The sequence below is a fragment of the Aphelocoma coerulescens genome, chromosome 19 (genome assembly GCF_041296385.1).
Source record: "Aphelocoma coerulescens isolate FSJ_1873_10779 chromosome 19, UR_Acoe_1.0, whole genome shotgun sequence".
Lineage (NCBI taxonomy): Eukaryota > Metazoa > Chordata > Aves > Passeriformes > Corvidae > Aphelocoma > Aphelocoma coerulescens.
The window spans coordinates 6,240,518-6,257,846 of record NC_091032.1 but is presented as its reverse complement, the minus strand read 5'-3'; the positions used below and the strand labels follow the sequence as shown (position 1 = coordinate 6,257,846).

The window sequence follows — 17,329 nt, the reverse complement described above, 5'->3', positions numbered from 1 at the left end:
CCTGCATGGGCAAGGGGAGCACTGTGCTTCCAACCCGGAGCTCCCCCCGGCTGAGCCGGCCTCGGGTAGGAAAAAGGTGTTTCCTGTGCATCTGCTGACACAAAGCTCCTGGGGATGTCAAGGTGGGACAGTGGCCAGCAGCCCTTCAAAGGCCAACATAGGTCAGGCTGTGTTGCCATGGGGGACATGGGGATCCTCCTCTGGGCCCCTGCTAGGGGCTGGCAGTGCCATGGGGTGACTCGTGGCTGAGGCAGGGGGTGGCACTGGACGCCTTGTTTGGGTTGGGGGAACGTTGGCTAAAGCAGCTTTGGGGGCGATGGTGGATGGCACGGGGGGAGTGGGTGAGATATTCAGGCAGGTACCAGCCCCTCTGTGGCTGTGCCCAGTCCCAGGATTCCCCTTTTTGGTGATAGGGTGGCAGCCAGGGCCAAAAATAGCCCGTGCAGCAGCATTCCCTGCTCCCCCTCCCCGCCGCACCCCTGACGTCTGGATCGGGGCGCCTCCTCCCACGTTTCCTCAGGAAGAAACCCAAGGCTGGAGGGAGGAAGAGGCCGCACCACAGGAGTGACGGGACAGACGGGACAGAAGGACACCAGCGTGGGGCTGGGGAGCCACCAGGACGGGGGCCCTGGTGCCCTGCTGGAATGGGGAGCGCCCGGCCCATCTTCTGCCTCCAGCTGTGGCTGTGGGTGCAGAGCTCTGCCCAGGAGCTCGACCCTGAGGGCAGCAATGTCTGCAGGTAGGTGCCATGGGGGTTCCCCCTTGTGCCCCTCCATCTCCTGGGGCCTCTCAGCAGCCCCACAGGGTGTTGTCCGTCTCTCCTTCCGTGGACAGAGATGTGCAGCCTGGCACAGGATGGGCACAGAGGCTGGGGTGATGCCGGGGAGCGTGGTTGGGCACGTCTGGGTGTTTGGGGCACCAGACCCCTTCTGCAGGGTTTATTTCTCATTTCTGAGCACAGGGCAACGGGGCAATACGGGACCCTTGGCAAAACTCACTGTGGGTGTAGCAAACCCCAAAGTGCTTTGGGAGCTGATGTCCTCTGAATTGGCTGCCATTGTCTCCCACCAGCGGTGACGCCTTTCGCTGCCTTCATTCAGTGCCTCATTTCTGCACTGCTGGCAAAGCTTTGAGCCTCACCCAGGGCATGGGACCCCCGGCACGGGCTCCATGAGGGCATTCCCAGCACTCCGGGCAGGCCAGCCCCACCGCCCACTCGGGCTGCAGCCTCTTAAATTTCCTTCTATTCTGCTGGTTTCCTTCCGGAGCGTTGCCCTGGGGGCCGCGCCGCCTTCTCAGCACTGGGGCGAGGATCGCTTCTCCTTGGCCGAGGCCATGAAGCCACCCTGGCCCCCCCGCCCTGGCTGACACCCCCCGGTCTCTCCCGCAGGTTCCCGGCCGGCCCGGCGTGCTGTCCCGGCTGGAAGCAGGACGGGAGGCAGTGCACGGTCGGTGAGTGATGGATGGGGATGAATCCCGAAGCGTGGTCCCCACGCTCATCCAGGCTGATCCTCAGAGTGATGGGGGCAGCCCTGCAGCTCTGTTCGAGCCGTGCCAGTGGGGTCCTGCCCTGTGGGGACCCCCGAAGCTGCTGATGGTGCTGCGGCTGAGCCAGAGGGATGGAGTGGGAAGCGGGATGGTGGTTTCCCTGGGAATGCTGTTCCTGCGGGAGGCGAGTGAGCGGCCAGACTGGGGAGGCCAGAGGGTGCTGAGTGCCTTTCCTGTCCCGACAGCCGTGTGCGAGGGGGAGGACGCCTGCAGGGAGGGCGAGGTGTGCCTGAAACCCGGGCTCTGCCGCTGCAAACCCGGCTTCTTCGGAGCAGACTGCAGTTCCCGTGAGTGTTCCCCCCACGCTCAGCCTCTGCCATCCCCCTTTAAAGCCGGCTGGATGCTCGGGGGGCTGCCGGGCTTCTCCCCATCCTGGCTGTGTCCTTTCCCCCCGCAGGCTGCCCCGAGCAGTACTGGAGCCACGACTGCAAGCAGAGCTGCCCGTGCCACCCCAACGGGCGCTGCGACCCCGTGAGCGGCCACTGCACCTGCGACCCCAACCACTGGGGAGGGCTCTGCCAGTTCTCCTGCCAGTGCGGCCCCCACGGCCGCTGCGACCCCCTGACCGGCGCCTGCCACTGCGAGCCGGGCTGGTGGGCACCCAGCTGCAGGAAGCAATGCCAGTGCAACCCCTCCACGTCCCACTGCGACCCCCTGAGCGGGCTGTGCCGCTGCCTGCCGGGCTGGTGGGGCAGGAGGTGCAGCTTCAAGTGCTCCTGCAACGTCTCGCCCTGCGCGCAGGAGACGGGCAAGTGCGAGTGCCTGGCTGGCTTCTGGGGACCGGCGTGCCAGCGGCGCTGCGACTGCGGGCACGGCTCCTGCAGTCCCCTCACCGGCCACTGCACCTGCGAGCCCGGCTACCAGGGCAGGAGCTGCCGGGACCCTTGTCCGGCAGGGAAATACGGATCTCAGTGCGTGCACAGGTGAGGTGGGGGAGCAGGGGGGATCCAGCGGGGCTGCAGTCAGATCTTGGGGGAAGTCACTGCGCTTGTGTCTGTCCCTTTGGTTGGGCAGGGAGACCTGTCCTGGAGGTTTGGGCATCCCAGGTCGGATGCAGCATCAGCGTTGCCCCAAAAGAAACACTTCACTATTGCCAGCAGAAAGTGTCACCCTAAAATCTGGTCGTCTTTAGTCCCGCTCCCCATGGTGATAAAGCAGCACCTCCCAACTCAGAACATTCTGTGATTCTGCTGCCCTCCTCTCCTCTTGCTACCACAGAGCATTAGGCACCCCTGCGTATTTCCCCTTGGCCCAAAATGATGCTCAATGATTGTGTGGGGTGAAACCTGCTTTTTGTGGGGCAAAACCTGCTTCTTAGAGGTACAAGGGTGGCTTCTGTGACCTCGATGCCTCTCTGCCCACGCAGCTGTGGGAGCTGCAAGCGCAGCCAGCCCTGCTCACCCGTGGATGGCTTCTGCCTGGCCTGCCAGCCCGGCTGGAACGGGACCCTCTGCAAGGATCCCTGTGCTCCTGGATTCCATGGGGACGGCTGCCTCCAGGCGTGTCCCCACTGCCAGCATGGGGAGCCCTGTGACCCCCAGACTGGGTCCTGCCTGCGCTGTGATCCTGGCTGGACAGGACCCAGGTATGCCCAGGGTGAGGCCACCAGTCCCTGTGGGTGTCCCTGCTGCAGGGTGCAGTCACTGATGCTTTGCTCTGTTTTGGTAGCTGCAACAGCTCCTGCCCCGTGGGCACCTTTGGTGACGGCTGCCAGTTCCTCTGCCCCGAGTGTGTTTCAGGGAGCTGTGACCCTGTGACAGGAGTTTGCATCTGCCAGGCAGGCTACTGGGGAGACAGGTAAGGCCAGGAAAACACTGGGATAACACTGGGAGTGGGGCAGGGCTGGAGCTTCGCTCTCTCTGGGGCATTTCCCTCCTTTCCTCTCTCTTCCAGCTGCAATGACACCTGTCCTGAGGGGTATTTCGGAGTGAATTGTTCCTCACCCTGCCAGTGCTCCTGGGGGACCTGCGACCCTGTGCAGGGGGACTGTGTGCTGAGTAAGATCAACCTCACATTTACTCCTCGGCACTGGGCAAAGGATGGTCGCATCCTCACTGGGGAAGGTGCTGGGAGCCTGGGATGCATCCTAGTGCCTCCTGGCCTCGCTAGGAGTTATCAGCTCCTGTGCTCTCCGTGCAGGGCTGTTCTACGGGCATCACAGCCACAGGACACGCCAGACTCAACCCATCTCCTCACACAGGTCTGAAGGACCACAGAGCCCTTGCAGCCGCCATCCTCGTCCCTCTCCTGCTGCTGCTGCTCTGTGTTGCCTGCTGCTGCTGTGGAGCCGGCCCAGCAGATGCCAGAGACAGGTATTTTTTCATATTTTTCAGCCTTTGACATAAAACCCCACCTCCCATGTCCCTTGATGTCCATCTCTGCTCTGCAGGGCGGCTATGCCGGACGATGATGTGCTGGCCAGGATGAAGCACCGCGTGCAGGGGGTGCTGGCAAACCTCAGTGCCCTGATGCCCTGCTTTAACCTGGGTGGCTCGAAACTTCCCAAAGTCACGGGTAAGAAAAGCACAGCTGCCAACAGCACTACCAGAAGGTCACCCTGCCCTCTCTTCAGTGTCACTATTGGGGGAGAGCCTGAAACCCCTCTCCCCCAAGTACCCCAGGGTGCCCAAGCTCAGCTGGGTGTCTTCTCCTCCCCAGTTTCCCATCACGACACAGAAATCCCCTTCAACCCCAGCTTCATCGAGCCACCATCGTCTGCGTGGGTTTCAGACAGCTCCTTCTCCTCCTTCGACACTGACAACGAGGGACCCGAGTATTCCGTCCCTCCCAGAGAAGGTGACGCCCATGGCTGCTCCTCCTCCTCCTCTCTGATCACCTCTGGGCCGCCGGGGTCAATCCTGGCCTTCCCAGGGAGGTGTGCTTGGCACAGACCGTGTTTATTTCCAAACCCTTGTTTCCCTGTCTGCAGGTCTGTGTCTGGCCTCGTGCCATGGGACGTGCCCAGTGGGACAACCCCATTTCACAACCTCCTCCCTGGGAAACGATCCCAGGCACAATGCTGTTGCATCAGCTCCTGTCCCAGTGTCCCCAGTTATGTCCCCGGGCACGGTGGCAGCTCTGGCAGCCGTAACACGTGTCACCTTGTCCCACAGGCATCCCGCTGCTGGGCGGGGCTGAGCTGCAGGATGGAGCATCCCCCCCAGGCGAGGCGCTCCCGGACCCGTCTGCCTTCGACTCCGAGGACGTCTCGCAGCCCTTCGCCATCCCCCGCACCTCCAGCATCGCCAAGGCCAAGCGACCCTCTGTGTCCTTCGCCGAGGGGACGAAATTCGGGGCGGCCGAGACCCCCAGCCCCAGCCGGAAGCCCAAAGCCCCGTGGGGCCCGTCCAGGCTGACCCCACCGCCGGGGGATGTGGCGGCCGAGCCCCCCAGCGAGCGCCCGGCCAGCGATTGCTATGAGAACCCCGAGCCCCTCAGCAAGGGGGACGAAAGCCACCGGCCATCGCCTCGGGCCACCCCGGGGGGACGCCGCAGGGTAGTGTCCAGCACCAGGCACGTAGCCCAGAGAGTGGAGGCGCTGGAAGCGGCTGCGAAATCCGGCAGCTGGGAAGCCAAGGGGAAGGAGCCCAACGTCACCACGATCTACATGATGGTGGGAACGGCCGGGCAGGACCCCAAGGCGGAGGGGACTGGCGAGGGACCGGTCCAGGCGGTGCTGAAGCGTCTGGGCAGCTTGCAGAAGGGCAAGTGGGCTGCGAAGGAGGAGCCCAAGGTGAGGAGGAGCATGGAGGCCATCCAGAAACCTCCTCGCCGGGCTCTGGCGCAGCGCAGGGACTCGGAGAACAGCTCCAAGCAGAGGGAGAGTGTCCCGGGGGCTCCTGCCGAGTCAGCCCCTGGCAAGCACCAGCATCCCGCTGCAAAGAGACTGTCCCTCCTCCTTGCATCTCTCTCGTCAAAAAACACCGGTGCCCAGGACGGGGCCAGCGAAGCCGCAGGTGCCACAGAGAAGGGCAAAAGCCCTGAGTTAGTTGGCAGCCTCGAAAGGAAGGGAGAGGCTGCCGCGGAGGAAGAGCCGAAATACGAGAACGTGGCCAGCAGCGGTGCTGATTCGCCCTCCGGCCCCGGCAAAGAGCTGCCGGCCACCCCTCCGGCCACCTGAGCCACCGCCGCCCGGGCTGGGGCCGCGGGAGCCACGGGGCTCCTCCGAGCGCAGCCACAGCCACTCCGCGCTGTGAACTGGAGAAGCATCGAGCCTTCCTGGTGATCCCGTCCCTGTCCTCCGTCCTGTGTGGCTGCTCTGGACCCTCGCTGGAGCCACAGCAGGGGCAGCCTGTGGGGTTGTGGTGCTTGAGGGCTGTTTTCTGCTCCCCGCTGCCCCAGTAGCCCCATTTGTGTCTGCACAGCCCCAGGGGACAGGGGACAGCGATGCTCTGGATGCTGTGGTGGCACCCTCAAGTCCCTGTCGCCACTAGGGGCACAGCCAGTGTAGGGCTGCTGAGTGCTCAGCTGGGAAATGCCTGCATTAAAATCCAGTCCCACCCCATCGGTTTTCACCTTTCCCTGTCCCAATTCCAGTGATACAGCTCGGAGCCTCTTGCTGTAAAGGTGCTTCTCGCTGAAGGGGATTATTTCGTGGAGCTGGGCTGAGGAGAGATGATGGGCTGTCACAAGCAGCTTCAGAGAAAATTAATTTTAGCTGCTTATCTCAAAGGGTATCTGGGTCTGCGGGGGTTTATCTGTGTGGCTCTGGCTTCTGTGGCAGGCCCTGGCTGCCTTTGCTTCCGTGTGGAAAAGCTCGTGGCAGGACACAGGGTGTAGTGACAGCATTTTAAACTCCACACAGTTCCAAGCTGCAGTTGTGCAAACATGGAAGCTGGGCAGGGACCATCAACCTGTGCACCTGGCGCCGTGCTGATAAGGATGGAAGTTGCCCGGAAAATGGGATTTCCACGGGTGCCCTAAGTTCCTGCCACCTCCCACGCCTCATTCCTGCTGTAAAGGCGGTTGAGATGCCAAAGAGGATTTGCAGAGTGATCTGGTTTTAGATGTATCTAAGTAGTAAAAGGTTTTTGTGTATTTTTTCTGTTATTTCGTGTGGCGTGAAAGCCTCGGAATGAAAATTAAATGCCCTTCAGGAGATGGGTTTCCCAGCCACCCTCTGAGGCAAAGACACAACCAGGAATATTCTCCAGAGTGTGGAAACTGTCAGCAGCCTTAGGCTTTCCGTTTTGGGGGATTTAAAAAAATTTTCTGGCTCTGTTGAATTCTGAATTCTCACTCACTGAGCTGAGCCCTGTGCAGAGCCCAAGACTGGAGTGCAGGGGCAATGTGAGTGGGCTGTGAATGTCCAGAGCCCCTCTTCTGCAGCCTGCACCTCACACATCATGTGCAGAGCTCCACGTGCATCCTTCTGGTCCAGCACTGTTTGGCTGGGGTTCAGGCTTTGGGGTGTTTCAGAAAACACAGTGGGTTTTGCTTTTTCACTTTTGCTTTCTGTGGGTGCTTCTGCACAGCACAAGGCACCAAATCCCCACGGTCTGACGTGGCTGAAACTTCCAGTTTTGCAGCCAGCATGAAGCACCCTTTCCTGCAGTGGAATCATCTGCTGCTGTGATTATAACACCAAATATTCTGGCGTCCAAATAGAACTGCTCATCCTGGCAGGACTGGAGCAGCAGCCTATTCTGCACAGGCTTGCTTTTGGCACCGTTTTATGACAGAGGCAGGGACAGTCCCACATTTGATTTATAAGCAGCCTTTTTTTTTCCCTAATGGGGTGGATATTTTGAGCCTGTGAGCTGAGCAGTGCACACCACGTGAGCCAGTTCACTCTGGGTACATCATGTAAACAGCTGACAACAACCTGATAGTCTTCATGCCGCTCAAACCAGTGAGAAAACGCTGCTGCTGGGAGAACCTTTCGTGTCCACAGAGCCAGGATGTTTCCCCTGCTTGAAGATGAAGCATCTTGGCCCTGTCTGGGCGGTGAAAGGGAAATGAGCTGCAGATTTCCAGCGTGTGGCTGCCCATGCACACGCCTGCAGCGTGGCTGCGCTGGTGTCTTCTTGATGGGGATGCTTCCGTCGGCTGTGCCAGGGGTTTAGTTCTGGATGTGGGAGGTCTGCAAGGCAGAGCTGGCGGGTGAGGGAGGGGGAAATCTCTTCCCGTGCTGGATTTCTGACTTTCCAAAGCTGCTGCAGTGGTTGGAAGGCAGGCAGTGGGAAGGGATCCGTGTGCAGGTGCTGTCTGTGAGCAGAGAGGTGTCTGTGTGCTCTGCTGGGGCAGGAACAGAGGCTGGAGCTGTTCCTGGAGTCTGTCCCATGGTGATCTGTCCTTGTCATCTTGTCAGCCTTGTCATCTCCTTTCCCAAACTGCCCAAGCCTTTGAAGAGCACCACATCATTTACCCCAGTGGCTCTGCCAGAGCAGGAGCTATCACCTTCTAGCTTCAACTCATTCCTGGCCAATTTCTAAAAATACGTGTGCTGGTCCTCTACTCTCTGGGCCATGGATGACCTAATAGCATGTCTCCCTCTAGGGTTTCTGTTACCCCAAACAGCCTCCAAACCCTCCTCATGCTTCTCCCTATGACAGTTCTTGCTTCTTGGACACAGCAGTTGGGTGCTGCAGTCTCAGCCTTTGTCTATCTCTGTTAAAGGTCTTGTGCTGTCTCAGCCTTCCTCTATCTCTGTTAAACACCTGGCACGTATCCAGGCTGCTTTGTTTTCTTTGGGCTTTTTGTTTGTTTGTTTGCATTGGCTTAAATCCACTTTCCAGCTGTTGAATCGTTTGACCCTTCTCCCACAGCCAAGGCCGAGGAGTTTCCTCTTCCCGTCTGCCACAGGGATGGAGCAGTAGGGACATGTCCGTCTGTCTGGGCCCTCTGCTTCCTCTGGGGTGTTTACCTGCCACAAATGCTGGTTTTCATCTCCTCTGGCTGAGAAAATATCCCCTGAAAATGTTCTAGGGATACATGGCCACGTCCTCTGACCCAGGATGTCACTAATGAGGGACAGATTTATGGCAGGTCTAGAAATACCTCAGAGGAATGCTCTAAAAAATAATTTAACAGAAAAAAAAGAGGGCAGAGCTCTGGTGAAATCAGATGTGAAGCTGGCTTGTGATGATACTACTTTTATTTCATGAAACTGGGCTGCATCCCCAGCAGTGTGACCAACAGGTTTAGTGAGGGGATTTTCCCCCTTTACTCTGTTCCCCAGAGGTCCCAGCTGGAGTAGTGAACACCCTAACACGACGTGGATGTGTTGGAGCAAGTCCAGAGGATGCCACAAAGATGATCAGAGGCTGGAGCAGCTCTGCTACAAATACAGGCTGAGAGAGCTGGGGGTGTTCAGCCTGGAGAAGGGTGCAGGAAGACTTTACAGCACTTCCAGTGCCTAAGGGGGACCCCAGAGAGCTGGAGAGGGACTTGGGACAAGGAATGGAGTGACAGGACAAGGCGAAATGGATGACAGGGAGTATGGTTAGATGGGATATTGGGAAGAAATTCTTTGCAGTGAGACCCTGGGACAGGTAACCCAGAGAAGCTGTGGCTGCCCCATCCCTGGAACTGTCCAAGGCCAGGTTGGATGGGGCTTGGAGCAACCTGGTCTGGTGGAAGGTGTCCCTGCCCATGGCAGGGGTTGGAATCAGATGATCTTTCAGGTTCCTTCCAATGCAAATCTTTCTGTGACTCTTTGAATGAGCTGTGTTGTGGGCTGGGGCATCTCGAGGGCTCATCGCCCCTGTCCGGCTGTGCCGTGAGGGTGGTCAGCCCCGGGCTGTGTTGGATGCCTGCTCCCAAAATGCCCTTTTGGGGCATTTTGGGGAGAGCAGCTTCTCTGGTCCCTCCTTGGTCACAGGAGCAGGACAGGTGGGCTTCGCAGGACAGGTGGGCTTCGCAGGACAGGTGAGCTTCGCAGGACAGACGCTGTGCCTGTACCCACAGCAGCTGAGCAATGCCGCGGGTGCTGTTCCCGACACGGCTTCCTGTGCTCAGCGGGGCTGTGCTCACAGCAGCTCACAGATCCGCGGCGAGCGCGGTGCGGCTCCCTCGGCTTCCGCCCGGGGCCGGCGGGAGAGCGGCGGAGAGCGGCAGCGAACCCCGCGGGGCGTTCCCCGCTGTCCCCGCGCCGTGCCGGGCGGGGGAGCCGCATCGCCGCCCGCCGCCGATCCCTTTTCCCTGGAAGGCGGCGAGCCCGACCACCGCTCGGGTGCCGCTGTGGCCGGGGCGGCGAGCGGGTGTCCCCGAGGAGGGTCCGTGTGTGCGGCTCTGTGTGTCCCGCTCAGCCCCGTGCCCAGCCCCGGGTGTCCCCGAGGAGGGTCCGTGTGTGCGGCTCTGTGTGTCCCGCTCAGCCCCGTGCCCAGCCCCGGGTGTCCCCGAGGAGGGTCCGTGTGTGCGGCTCTGTGTGTCCCGCTCGGCCCCGTGCCCAGCTCCGGTTGTCGCGTCCGGGTGCGTGCGGCTGTCCCGGGAGAGCCCAGGTGCAGCCCAGAGCGGGGGTACCGGGGGATGGGAGAGGAGGAGGGGATCGGGGAGGGTACTGGGAGGTCCCTGGATCCCGGGAGGGGTCCCGGGGGATATCGAGGCGTACCGCAGGAGTAGCGGCGGGAATCGAGGCGGGTAGCAGGGGCGGCGTACAGAGATACCGGAGGGTATCTAGGGAATACCGAAGGTGACACCGGGGAGTATTGGAGGCGTACCGGGTGATAAAAATACCGCGGGATATCTGGGGGTGGGACGTACTTGGGGGAGATAGCTGGGGATACCGGGGAGTAGATATCGGGGGTTACCGGTGGGAGCAATGGGGTGGTTAGCGGGAGAAGATGTCGGGGGGTATTGGTGGGAGATAGCGGGGGTCCCGTGGGATCCGAGGGATCTCGGGGGAAGACGCCGGGGGGAGGGGGGAGGATATTGGGGGATCCCGTGGGGAGGTACCGGGGGGAGAGATACCGGGGGGGACATCAGGGGGGTCCCGTGGGGATCCCGGGGGGAGATCCCGGGGGGTTCCCGGGGGTCCCGTGAGGGGGGTCCGGCGAGGGGGGGCGGGGGGGCCGCGGGGGGCGAACCGGCACGTGCCCCAGCGGCAGCGGCGCGCGCGGCCATTGGCTGAGGCGGCGGCCAATCAGCGGCCGCGCCTGTTTTGCCTCCGAGGGCGGATAAAAAGCCCGGGTGGGACCGGGGGTGAAGCGGAACGGGCGCGGCAGCGGCGGTGAGCGGGAGCGGGCTGAGTGCCGCGGGCCACACCGGGCGGGCTGCGGGCCACACCGGGCGGGCTGCGGGCCACACCGGGCGGGCTGCGATCGCAGGGGCTGCCGGAGCCGGGTGGGGTTTGCATGGAAGGGGGCAACGCGGAGGGAGGGGTTGCGTGGGGGGCATCGGGGGATTCACCCGTGGGAGTGGCAGGCGGCTGAGGGAGAGGGGATGGAGGGGCGGAGTGTGGGTGGGGGGCTGGATGGCGAGGGGCCAGGGGGATGCTGCGGGGCTGTTTGGGGGTGATGTGGGGAGTGGGGTGTGCTGGGGGAAGCTGAGGGGGTGCGTGGGGGGCGGCTGACAGCGGGCTGCAGCTCTTGTCGCAGAGAGGATCGCTGGGCTGGGGAGGGGGCTGCGGGTGCCGGGATGAGGAAGAGGAGGAGGAGGTGATGGAGGAAATGCGTTGTGGGCTGTGTTGGGGCAGCGGGCCTGCGCTGTGGGTGGGGGGGCACGGCTGCAGGCTGGCTTCCAGGGGAGGGGGCTCTGAACCGACTGCTGTGGCTGGAAAGGGGCCCTGACCTCCAGGCATCCCTGCAGGGAGCCGGGTCAGACCCCCAGCCCGCCAAAGCAGCCGGTGCTGGGGTCTCGCTAATAAGAGAAGCTGTCCTGGCTGGATGTGTGGCCAGCTGGTTTCCCCACAGTGCAGGCTGAGGTGTGCTCGGGCTGGGAAAAGCCTCCGTTTGTCTCAAAGGGCCACCTGCCTGGTGACACAGGGGTGGCCCCTCACCTCGAGGCTCTCCAGGGCTGCCCCTTGGACAACCAGGCGTGTTCCCAAATTTGCTTACTCCCCAGGAACTGGGACACAGTTAATGCATCTCCAGCATCTGGGGCAGCCTGGAGATGGCAGTGAGCTGCAGTGTCCCCCAGCTGGGTGGTCTGGCAGGCGGCAAAAAGTGCTCCTTGATGAGCCCTTGGTGGTATAAACTGCATTTATAGAACCCTCACACACCTTCCGGAGCAGGAACAGAGAAGACCTGGTGGGTCTCTGAAGCCACCTCTGAGGATGTGGGGCTGTGTCCCCTGTCCCAGCCCCTGCCTGATGGCAGTGGGGAGATCGGGGTGCTGGCTGAAGCCCCCCTGCCCTGGCATTTATTCCCTCCCTGCCTTACAAATGAGGTGCCTGCCCTGTGCTGGGGCAGTGGGCTCCGGGCAGTGGCTGTTTGCTGCATTTTCATACCTGTTGCTCGGGAAGTGGAACAGAGTCCTTGAGCAGAGCCCTGTGTCACACAGAGCGAGCCCCCGAGGGGCTCTTCCAAGGGCACCTGTGCCTCCCCTGTCCCTCCAAGGTCGCTTGGCAAGCTGCTACCTGCAAAAACCAGTTCTGCACCCGAGTGCCTGGCATTCAGCAGGCAGCTTTGCTTGGGTGCTAGTAGGGAGATTCCTTAAACCATGGGGTTTTTTCGTGCTTTCTGAGCAATCTGTGCCGTGTGTGTGGACTCACTGGATGTTGTTCCCTGCAGGTTTGAGGCTCTGAAGGAGGCCACCCCCCAGGCAGCCATGGCCCCCACACTGGCCACGGCGCACCGGCGGCGCTGGTGGATGGCGTTCACAGCCATCATCGAGAACCTGCTCTTCTCTGCTGTCCTGCTGGGCTGGGGGTCCCTGCTCATCATGCTGAAGGCAGAAGGGTTTTATTCCTACCTGTGCTACGGGCTAGGTAAGGATGCTCTGGGCTCGTGTGTGGTTTGCTGGTGTGGTTCTCTGTTCTAGGGTGGTGTGGAGCTGGTTGGAGGAGGGCTGAGCTCTGCTTTGGTCCCAGGAGAGAAGGAAGGGATGTGTGCTCCTTTCCAAAACCAGTGGCATCCTTGTGATGGTGTAGTGTGCCTGTAGCTGCTGTTGCTTTGTAGAGTGATTGGAAAAAGGAGCTTTAATGATGAGGTAGAGCTTTTCTGGATGGCCTTTTCCACTTGGCCATGAGTTCTTCCTCTGCAAGGGAAGGCTGGATGGATTCTGGAGGATGATGAATTGTGGGGGGGCTTCTCCTGAGTTTGAGAGGAACTTTTTCCTTAGTGGTAAGAAAACAAGGAACATGGGTGGCAATAATATCAGGGCAGTCCAGTGCTGCTGTTGAGGAGAACTTGCAGAAGTAAATGCTCCTGGTTGTTCCTCTCCTTCTTCAAGCACCCAGGATGTGCTCAAACCAGGCTGTATTTCTGTGAAGGCTTGAGATTTACCCTCTGCCCCATCCAGAAGTGGCTGTTCCTGTTGCAGACACAGCCTGCAAGGGGAGAGACAATTTTGTGGTGTGGGAAGGGTAATCCTGGGAAAACAGCCTGGATGTGGACATCTGAATCCAGCCTGGGCATGGAGAGAATTAAGCATCCCACAGTGTGTTTGGGTGGTCAGTGGGGTTAAGAAGAACCCGAGGATAAAGCTGTGGTATGGATTTGGAAAGCTGCTGTGGTGACTGAGGGTTTGCATGTGCTCAGAGAAGGGAAGGGCAAAGTGAAGAGAGGCAGTCTGGGCTCTGTCCAGAGATGTGTGATGGAGACTGGGACTGGATCAGCCCATCTGGGGCTGATGGAGGAAGCAGTTTGTGAAAAGAGCTGGAAATCAGTGCATGTACCCTCAGTGAGTAAAGGCTGAGAAGAGTGGGGCAAAACTGAAGTGTGGGGGAACAAAGTGCAGGCAAAGGTGCCTGTGAATAGCTGTGATGATACTTTGGGTTTTCATTCATCAGCTGCTTGTTATCTCTCCTGCTTTGTGTACCAGAGCCTGGGTTGGTGCACCTGGCAAACATGCACGTGTTTGAGTCTTTTATCAGCTGTAGCTTGGCTGCTTGATCTCCGTCCTGTGCTCTGCTCTCAGGGCAGGGCTCCCAAGCGTGTCCATGTCACTCGGGTCTCCAGGAGCATTCCAGTGCCTGGAGACCTTGCAGGACTTCTCTTCGAGGCTTCTGTGTTCTCTCCACATCATGGAGACTTCGTCACAGGCCTGTGTAAGAGTTCACATTAAACCTATCAGGTGGAGACTTTCTGCCACCCAGATAAAGCACACGGGAGCTGATAAGCAAGTGCTGACTGTCTCAGTGAGCAGGCATTTGCCTGTCTGCTTCCTGAAATGTGCTCTGCTGACAAGAGCTCCATTTAGGGCCCACCTCCTGCTCTTTGCCTTGACTGCTTTCAGTTTGTCCCAAATCAGAGAGGTTCACCTCTGTTTCTCACTCCTGTTTGCCAGTCTGTGGCTGTTCTGGTTCTCCCCATGGGCGTGCCCATGCCCACAGACCACAGGGAAGATGCAGATGTTTGGACTGCTGTGAAATTGCTGCCCTGGGGGCAACTGCTCCCTCCCAGTGGCCAACCTGTGCCCTGAGGCAAGAAAGCTTAATCCCTGAGAAGAAACTTGTGTAGTCAAATGTTCTTATTGTCCTTAAATATCTGGCCATCACTGCTGAACTCGGTGATGGCTTGTGATGAGCTTTGGGACATTCATCCGTGCTGACTCACTTTCCTTTTTCTGCTTTTGTCCTCACTGTAAGAGTTTTGTGGGGAAGACTCCTGGCTCCAAGTGTGTAGAGACTCTCAATGACCAGCCCCAAGCTGAGTTTTCCCTTTGCTGGGATTAGGGTTTGCCTTTTTCAGCGTAACCTATTGAATCCTGCAGCCAAGTGGGTGCTTGGCTGGAAAGTTGGTGCAAACAAATCATGACTAGTAGCCTTTGGGCACTTGTTGTTCCTAATGCTGCTGTGGGCATGTAAGTATTGCAAAAAAAAAAATAGACTTTTTCCTAATGAGCCAAAGGTTCTTGGCAGGGCTTTCAGTTTGTCAGCAAAAGCTCTTGCACTTTGTGATGCTTTCCAATGAAAGGCAAAACTAGACCTTGTCCCTTCTGCAGGCTCTTCTCTGAAGGTACCAGCAGCTGCCCAGAAAGTGCTGCAGTTCATGAAGGACTCCTTGTCTCCCTGTTGAATCCCTGGCTTTCCATGCTTGCCCTTGGCTCCTTGTGTTGGATTTTACTCAGCCACTGTACAAACGTGGGGTCCAAGGGACTCAGTGGCGCGAGGGTGGAGATGGACACCTGGGGGAAAAAAATCTGAAATAACAAAATATTTTTAGAGCAGTTGTGCAACAGGGCTGGAGTGGGGGGGTTGTACCCGTTGGGCCACCTCCTGAGAGGTATGTTTGAAATTCGCTGACAAGGAGCCTGGTAGTAGCACTTTGTTCCCATTTTAATTTTACTACACTACTACTTGGCCTTTAACCAACTGAAGCAGCATCTTTTATTCGGTGTGAGTGCTGACTCCGCAGTCTTTATCACGGTTCTGGGCCTTATCAGCTCGTGGGGAATTTGATCAGTCCAGGGCCTTGCCTTGCTATGATGTTTCTGGGATTGGGAAGCTGAACGCTTGGGTCTGAAACATGTTTAAAAAAAAAAAAAAAATTCCTGAACTTGATAATCTGCTCACAAAGAGCAGAGATAAGGGGCAGAGAGGGCTTTCTTCTGAGACAGGGCTGCAGAATACCAAAGGGATGATAAGCTAATTCACTTACCACAAGTTAACGAGCCCTGACGTGGTCATAGGGGGAAGGTGCTACCTTGCAGCTCTTTTCCCTTATTTATCTGAGCTGTGGGGTGGGGAACTTGCAGTCTGAAGGTCCCTTACAATCTGGGGAGATATGACAGCAACGGTTTGTGAAAAGGCTACACACGTGAGCCTGTAAACAGGAAAAGAGTGGTAAATATTCCATCTGTACAGGAAACACACTGTGCTGATCAGCAGCTGTTGTGGGAAGGTGCTGGCCCTGGGTGAGAACTGCAAAATGAAACCACAGCTGGGATGAGAAGGGCAGTTTAACTGAGACTGTGCCTTGGTCATGTGAAGCTTTCAGGCACCCAGAGAGGGGGTCCTGGAAGTGCAAGTGAAGGGGCAGGGAAACCCGAACAAATTGCTTTTGCAGTGGTACAAAGCAAGAACATCCCCTCCCAGTTCCCAGAAGTATGACACCATCCTGAAAAGAGAAAACATGTTCTTATGTGGGCAGACTGCAGAATCAGTTGTTTGCACATGTCGTTCAGTATGCTATTTTTTTAAAACCAATACTCCCAGTTCTTTCCCCTTGATTTCTGTCTTTTTTTTCCCCTCCTTTTTTTTTTTTTTTTCTTTTTCTATAAAAGAAATGAGGAGGAAGGTGAGGGGTGTGCAGGCTGTGTTCTACAGAGCTACTGTCAGGGTGGCTGGGGGTGTCTTGCCTGTTTGACTCAGTGTGATCCATGAAACAAGATGAAAGGAGAGCTCCTCTCTGCCATCTGAGATGGCAGTCACTCCTGGAAAAGCCAGACTCGTTCCTCTGCTAATGTGGTGTGTGTGTGTGTGCCTGGGATTTGAAGAGGTCAGTGAAGAGCAGTTAATGATTGACCCTTGCATGGAACCTGCAGCACTTAATTTGGGAGAAAGGATGGCTTTAAATGTTCCAGCCTGAACAAATCCCAGCGATGATCTTGACATAAATGATTACCCAGGCAGCCTTCTCCTCACCTAAGCTGTCATTCTTTAAATAGTAACTTGAACTACTAATTGGGCAGTAGAAATCCTGCTGCTTGTGTGGGGAGTGCTGTAAAAATAGGCAGCAATGTTCTTGTAATTGCTGGTAAAGACTTGTAGCTTCTCCTGGCTCATCAGTGAGGCAGCAGTGAGTGAGCACAGCCTCTGTGCTGCTTCCTTGCCCAGGTGTCACACCTGGAGTGCTGTATGCAGGTGGACTTGGCAAGAGAATTTGGGGAGGGCATCACTGTGGGCATAGAGCCAGCCGTTCCCCACAGCAGTTTTCCAGATGGAGCCAGGCATGTAGGATATTTTCCCCGGGAGTGTGGCGTGCACCGATCTGGAACAGGATCTGAGCTGTGATTGAGGGGAAGCTGCTGTTTGCTGTAACCAGGTGCATTAGGTAGGTGAGTAGTTAGGCAGGTTCTCTGCCCATTAAACCCCTCCTAGCTGCGTGTCCTGTGCTGCCATTCACTCTCCTTGGCTGGCACCCAAATCCATGCTCCTGGATGAGCTGGCTCTTGGCTGGACCTCGTGCCTGCTGCACACCTGCAGCTGCTCCAAAATGTTCTATTTATGGAGGTGGCTCAAAGGATCAGGGGAATGTCAGGGTGCCAAGGGCTGCTGGAATCATTTCCATTATGCCTCAGTGGATCTTGTTGCTCAGGAGCTGCTTCTATTTTCACAATTTGTATTTCCACATAGCGCTGTTGCCTGGCCCCTCCTTGGAGCTGGTGCTGAGCAGCTGTAAACAAGGTCGTTGGTACAGGCAGGGAGTGAAGTTTGGTGTCCCATTCCCAGCTTTTCTGGCTGCAGCAAATGTTCAGAGAGGGGCAAATTTCTTTGCTGTTTCCAGAGCTTTCTGAGCTGTGTCCTCATCACCTCCTGGTGTTGGTGCCCACCACGTACACTGGTTATGGGAGGGCCAGCAGGTGTGTGCTGTGCAAGCTCTTTGGGGACATGCAGCAGCTGAACAAATCAAAACATGAACAGGAATTCATATTCTCCAGCTTTAAAGGCTGAATATTTCTGTTTTGAGATCTCTTTGTGGGGAGGGTTACTGAGGCTTTAACACGTGCAGCCACAAGT

The 17,329-nt window shown here is 58.0% G+C and overlaps 2 protein-coding genes across 4 annotated transcripts in view; both read left to right on the top strand.

The window, feature by feature from the left end:
* The first annotated feature begins 505 nt into the window (after positions 1-505).
* SCARF1 (scavenger receptor class F member 1) lies at positions 506-6,597 on the top strand. The gene is made up of 11 exons (XM_069033535.1): positions 506-739; positions 1,391-1,452; positions 1,734-1,835; positions 1,946-2,471; positions 2,915-3,133; positions 3,217-3,345; positions 3,442-3,545; positions 3,749-3,860; positions 3,938-4,062; positions 4,207-4,344; positions 4,662-6,597. Exons 1-11 carry the CDS (start codon positions 645-647, stop codon positions 5,666-5,668), a joined length of 2,619 nt encoding a protein of 872 aa, XP_068889636.1. The 5' UTR covers positions 506-644; the 3' UTR covers positions 5,669-6,597.
* A 3,372-nt stretch (positions 6,598-9,969) lies between these two features.
* SLC43A2 (solute carrier family 43 member 2) overlaps positions 9,970-17,329 on the top strand; it is a 32,817-nt gene continuing 25,457 nt past the window's right edge. The window contains exons 1-2 of one of the 3 annotated variants that reach the window (XM_069033596.1): positions 9,970-9,989; positions 12,219-12,415. In XM_069033596.1, the coding sequence (XP_068889697.1) occupies positions 12,256-12,415 (160 nt within the window). In that variant the 5' untranslated portion in view covers positions 9,970-9,989; positions 12,219-12,255. Of the gene's footprint in view, positions 9,990-10,651; positions 10,718-10,753; positions 10,831-12,218; positions 12,416-17,329 lie in introns of those variants that run through there. The other 2 variants (XM_069033594.1, XM_069033595.1) reach the window with 2 other exon arrangements.

What these genes read in the sequence shown, in the direction of transcription:
- SCARF1 (XM_069033535.1), top strand. Translation starts at nt 645, where the DNA reads ATGGGGAGCGCCCGGCCCATCTTCTGCCTCCAGCTGTGGCTGTGGGTG. An exon ending in GAGGGCAGCAATGTCTGCAG is followed by an intron (nt 740 to 1,390) that starts GTAGGTGCCATG and finishes TCTCTCCCGCAG; the next exon opens with GTTCCCGGCCGGCCCGGCGT. An exon ending in GCAGGGGGACTGTGTGCTGA is followed by an intron (nt 3,546 to 3,748) that starts GTAAGATCAACC and finishes CTCCTCACACAG; the next exon opens with GTCTGAAGGACCACAGAGCC.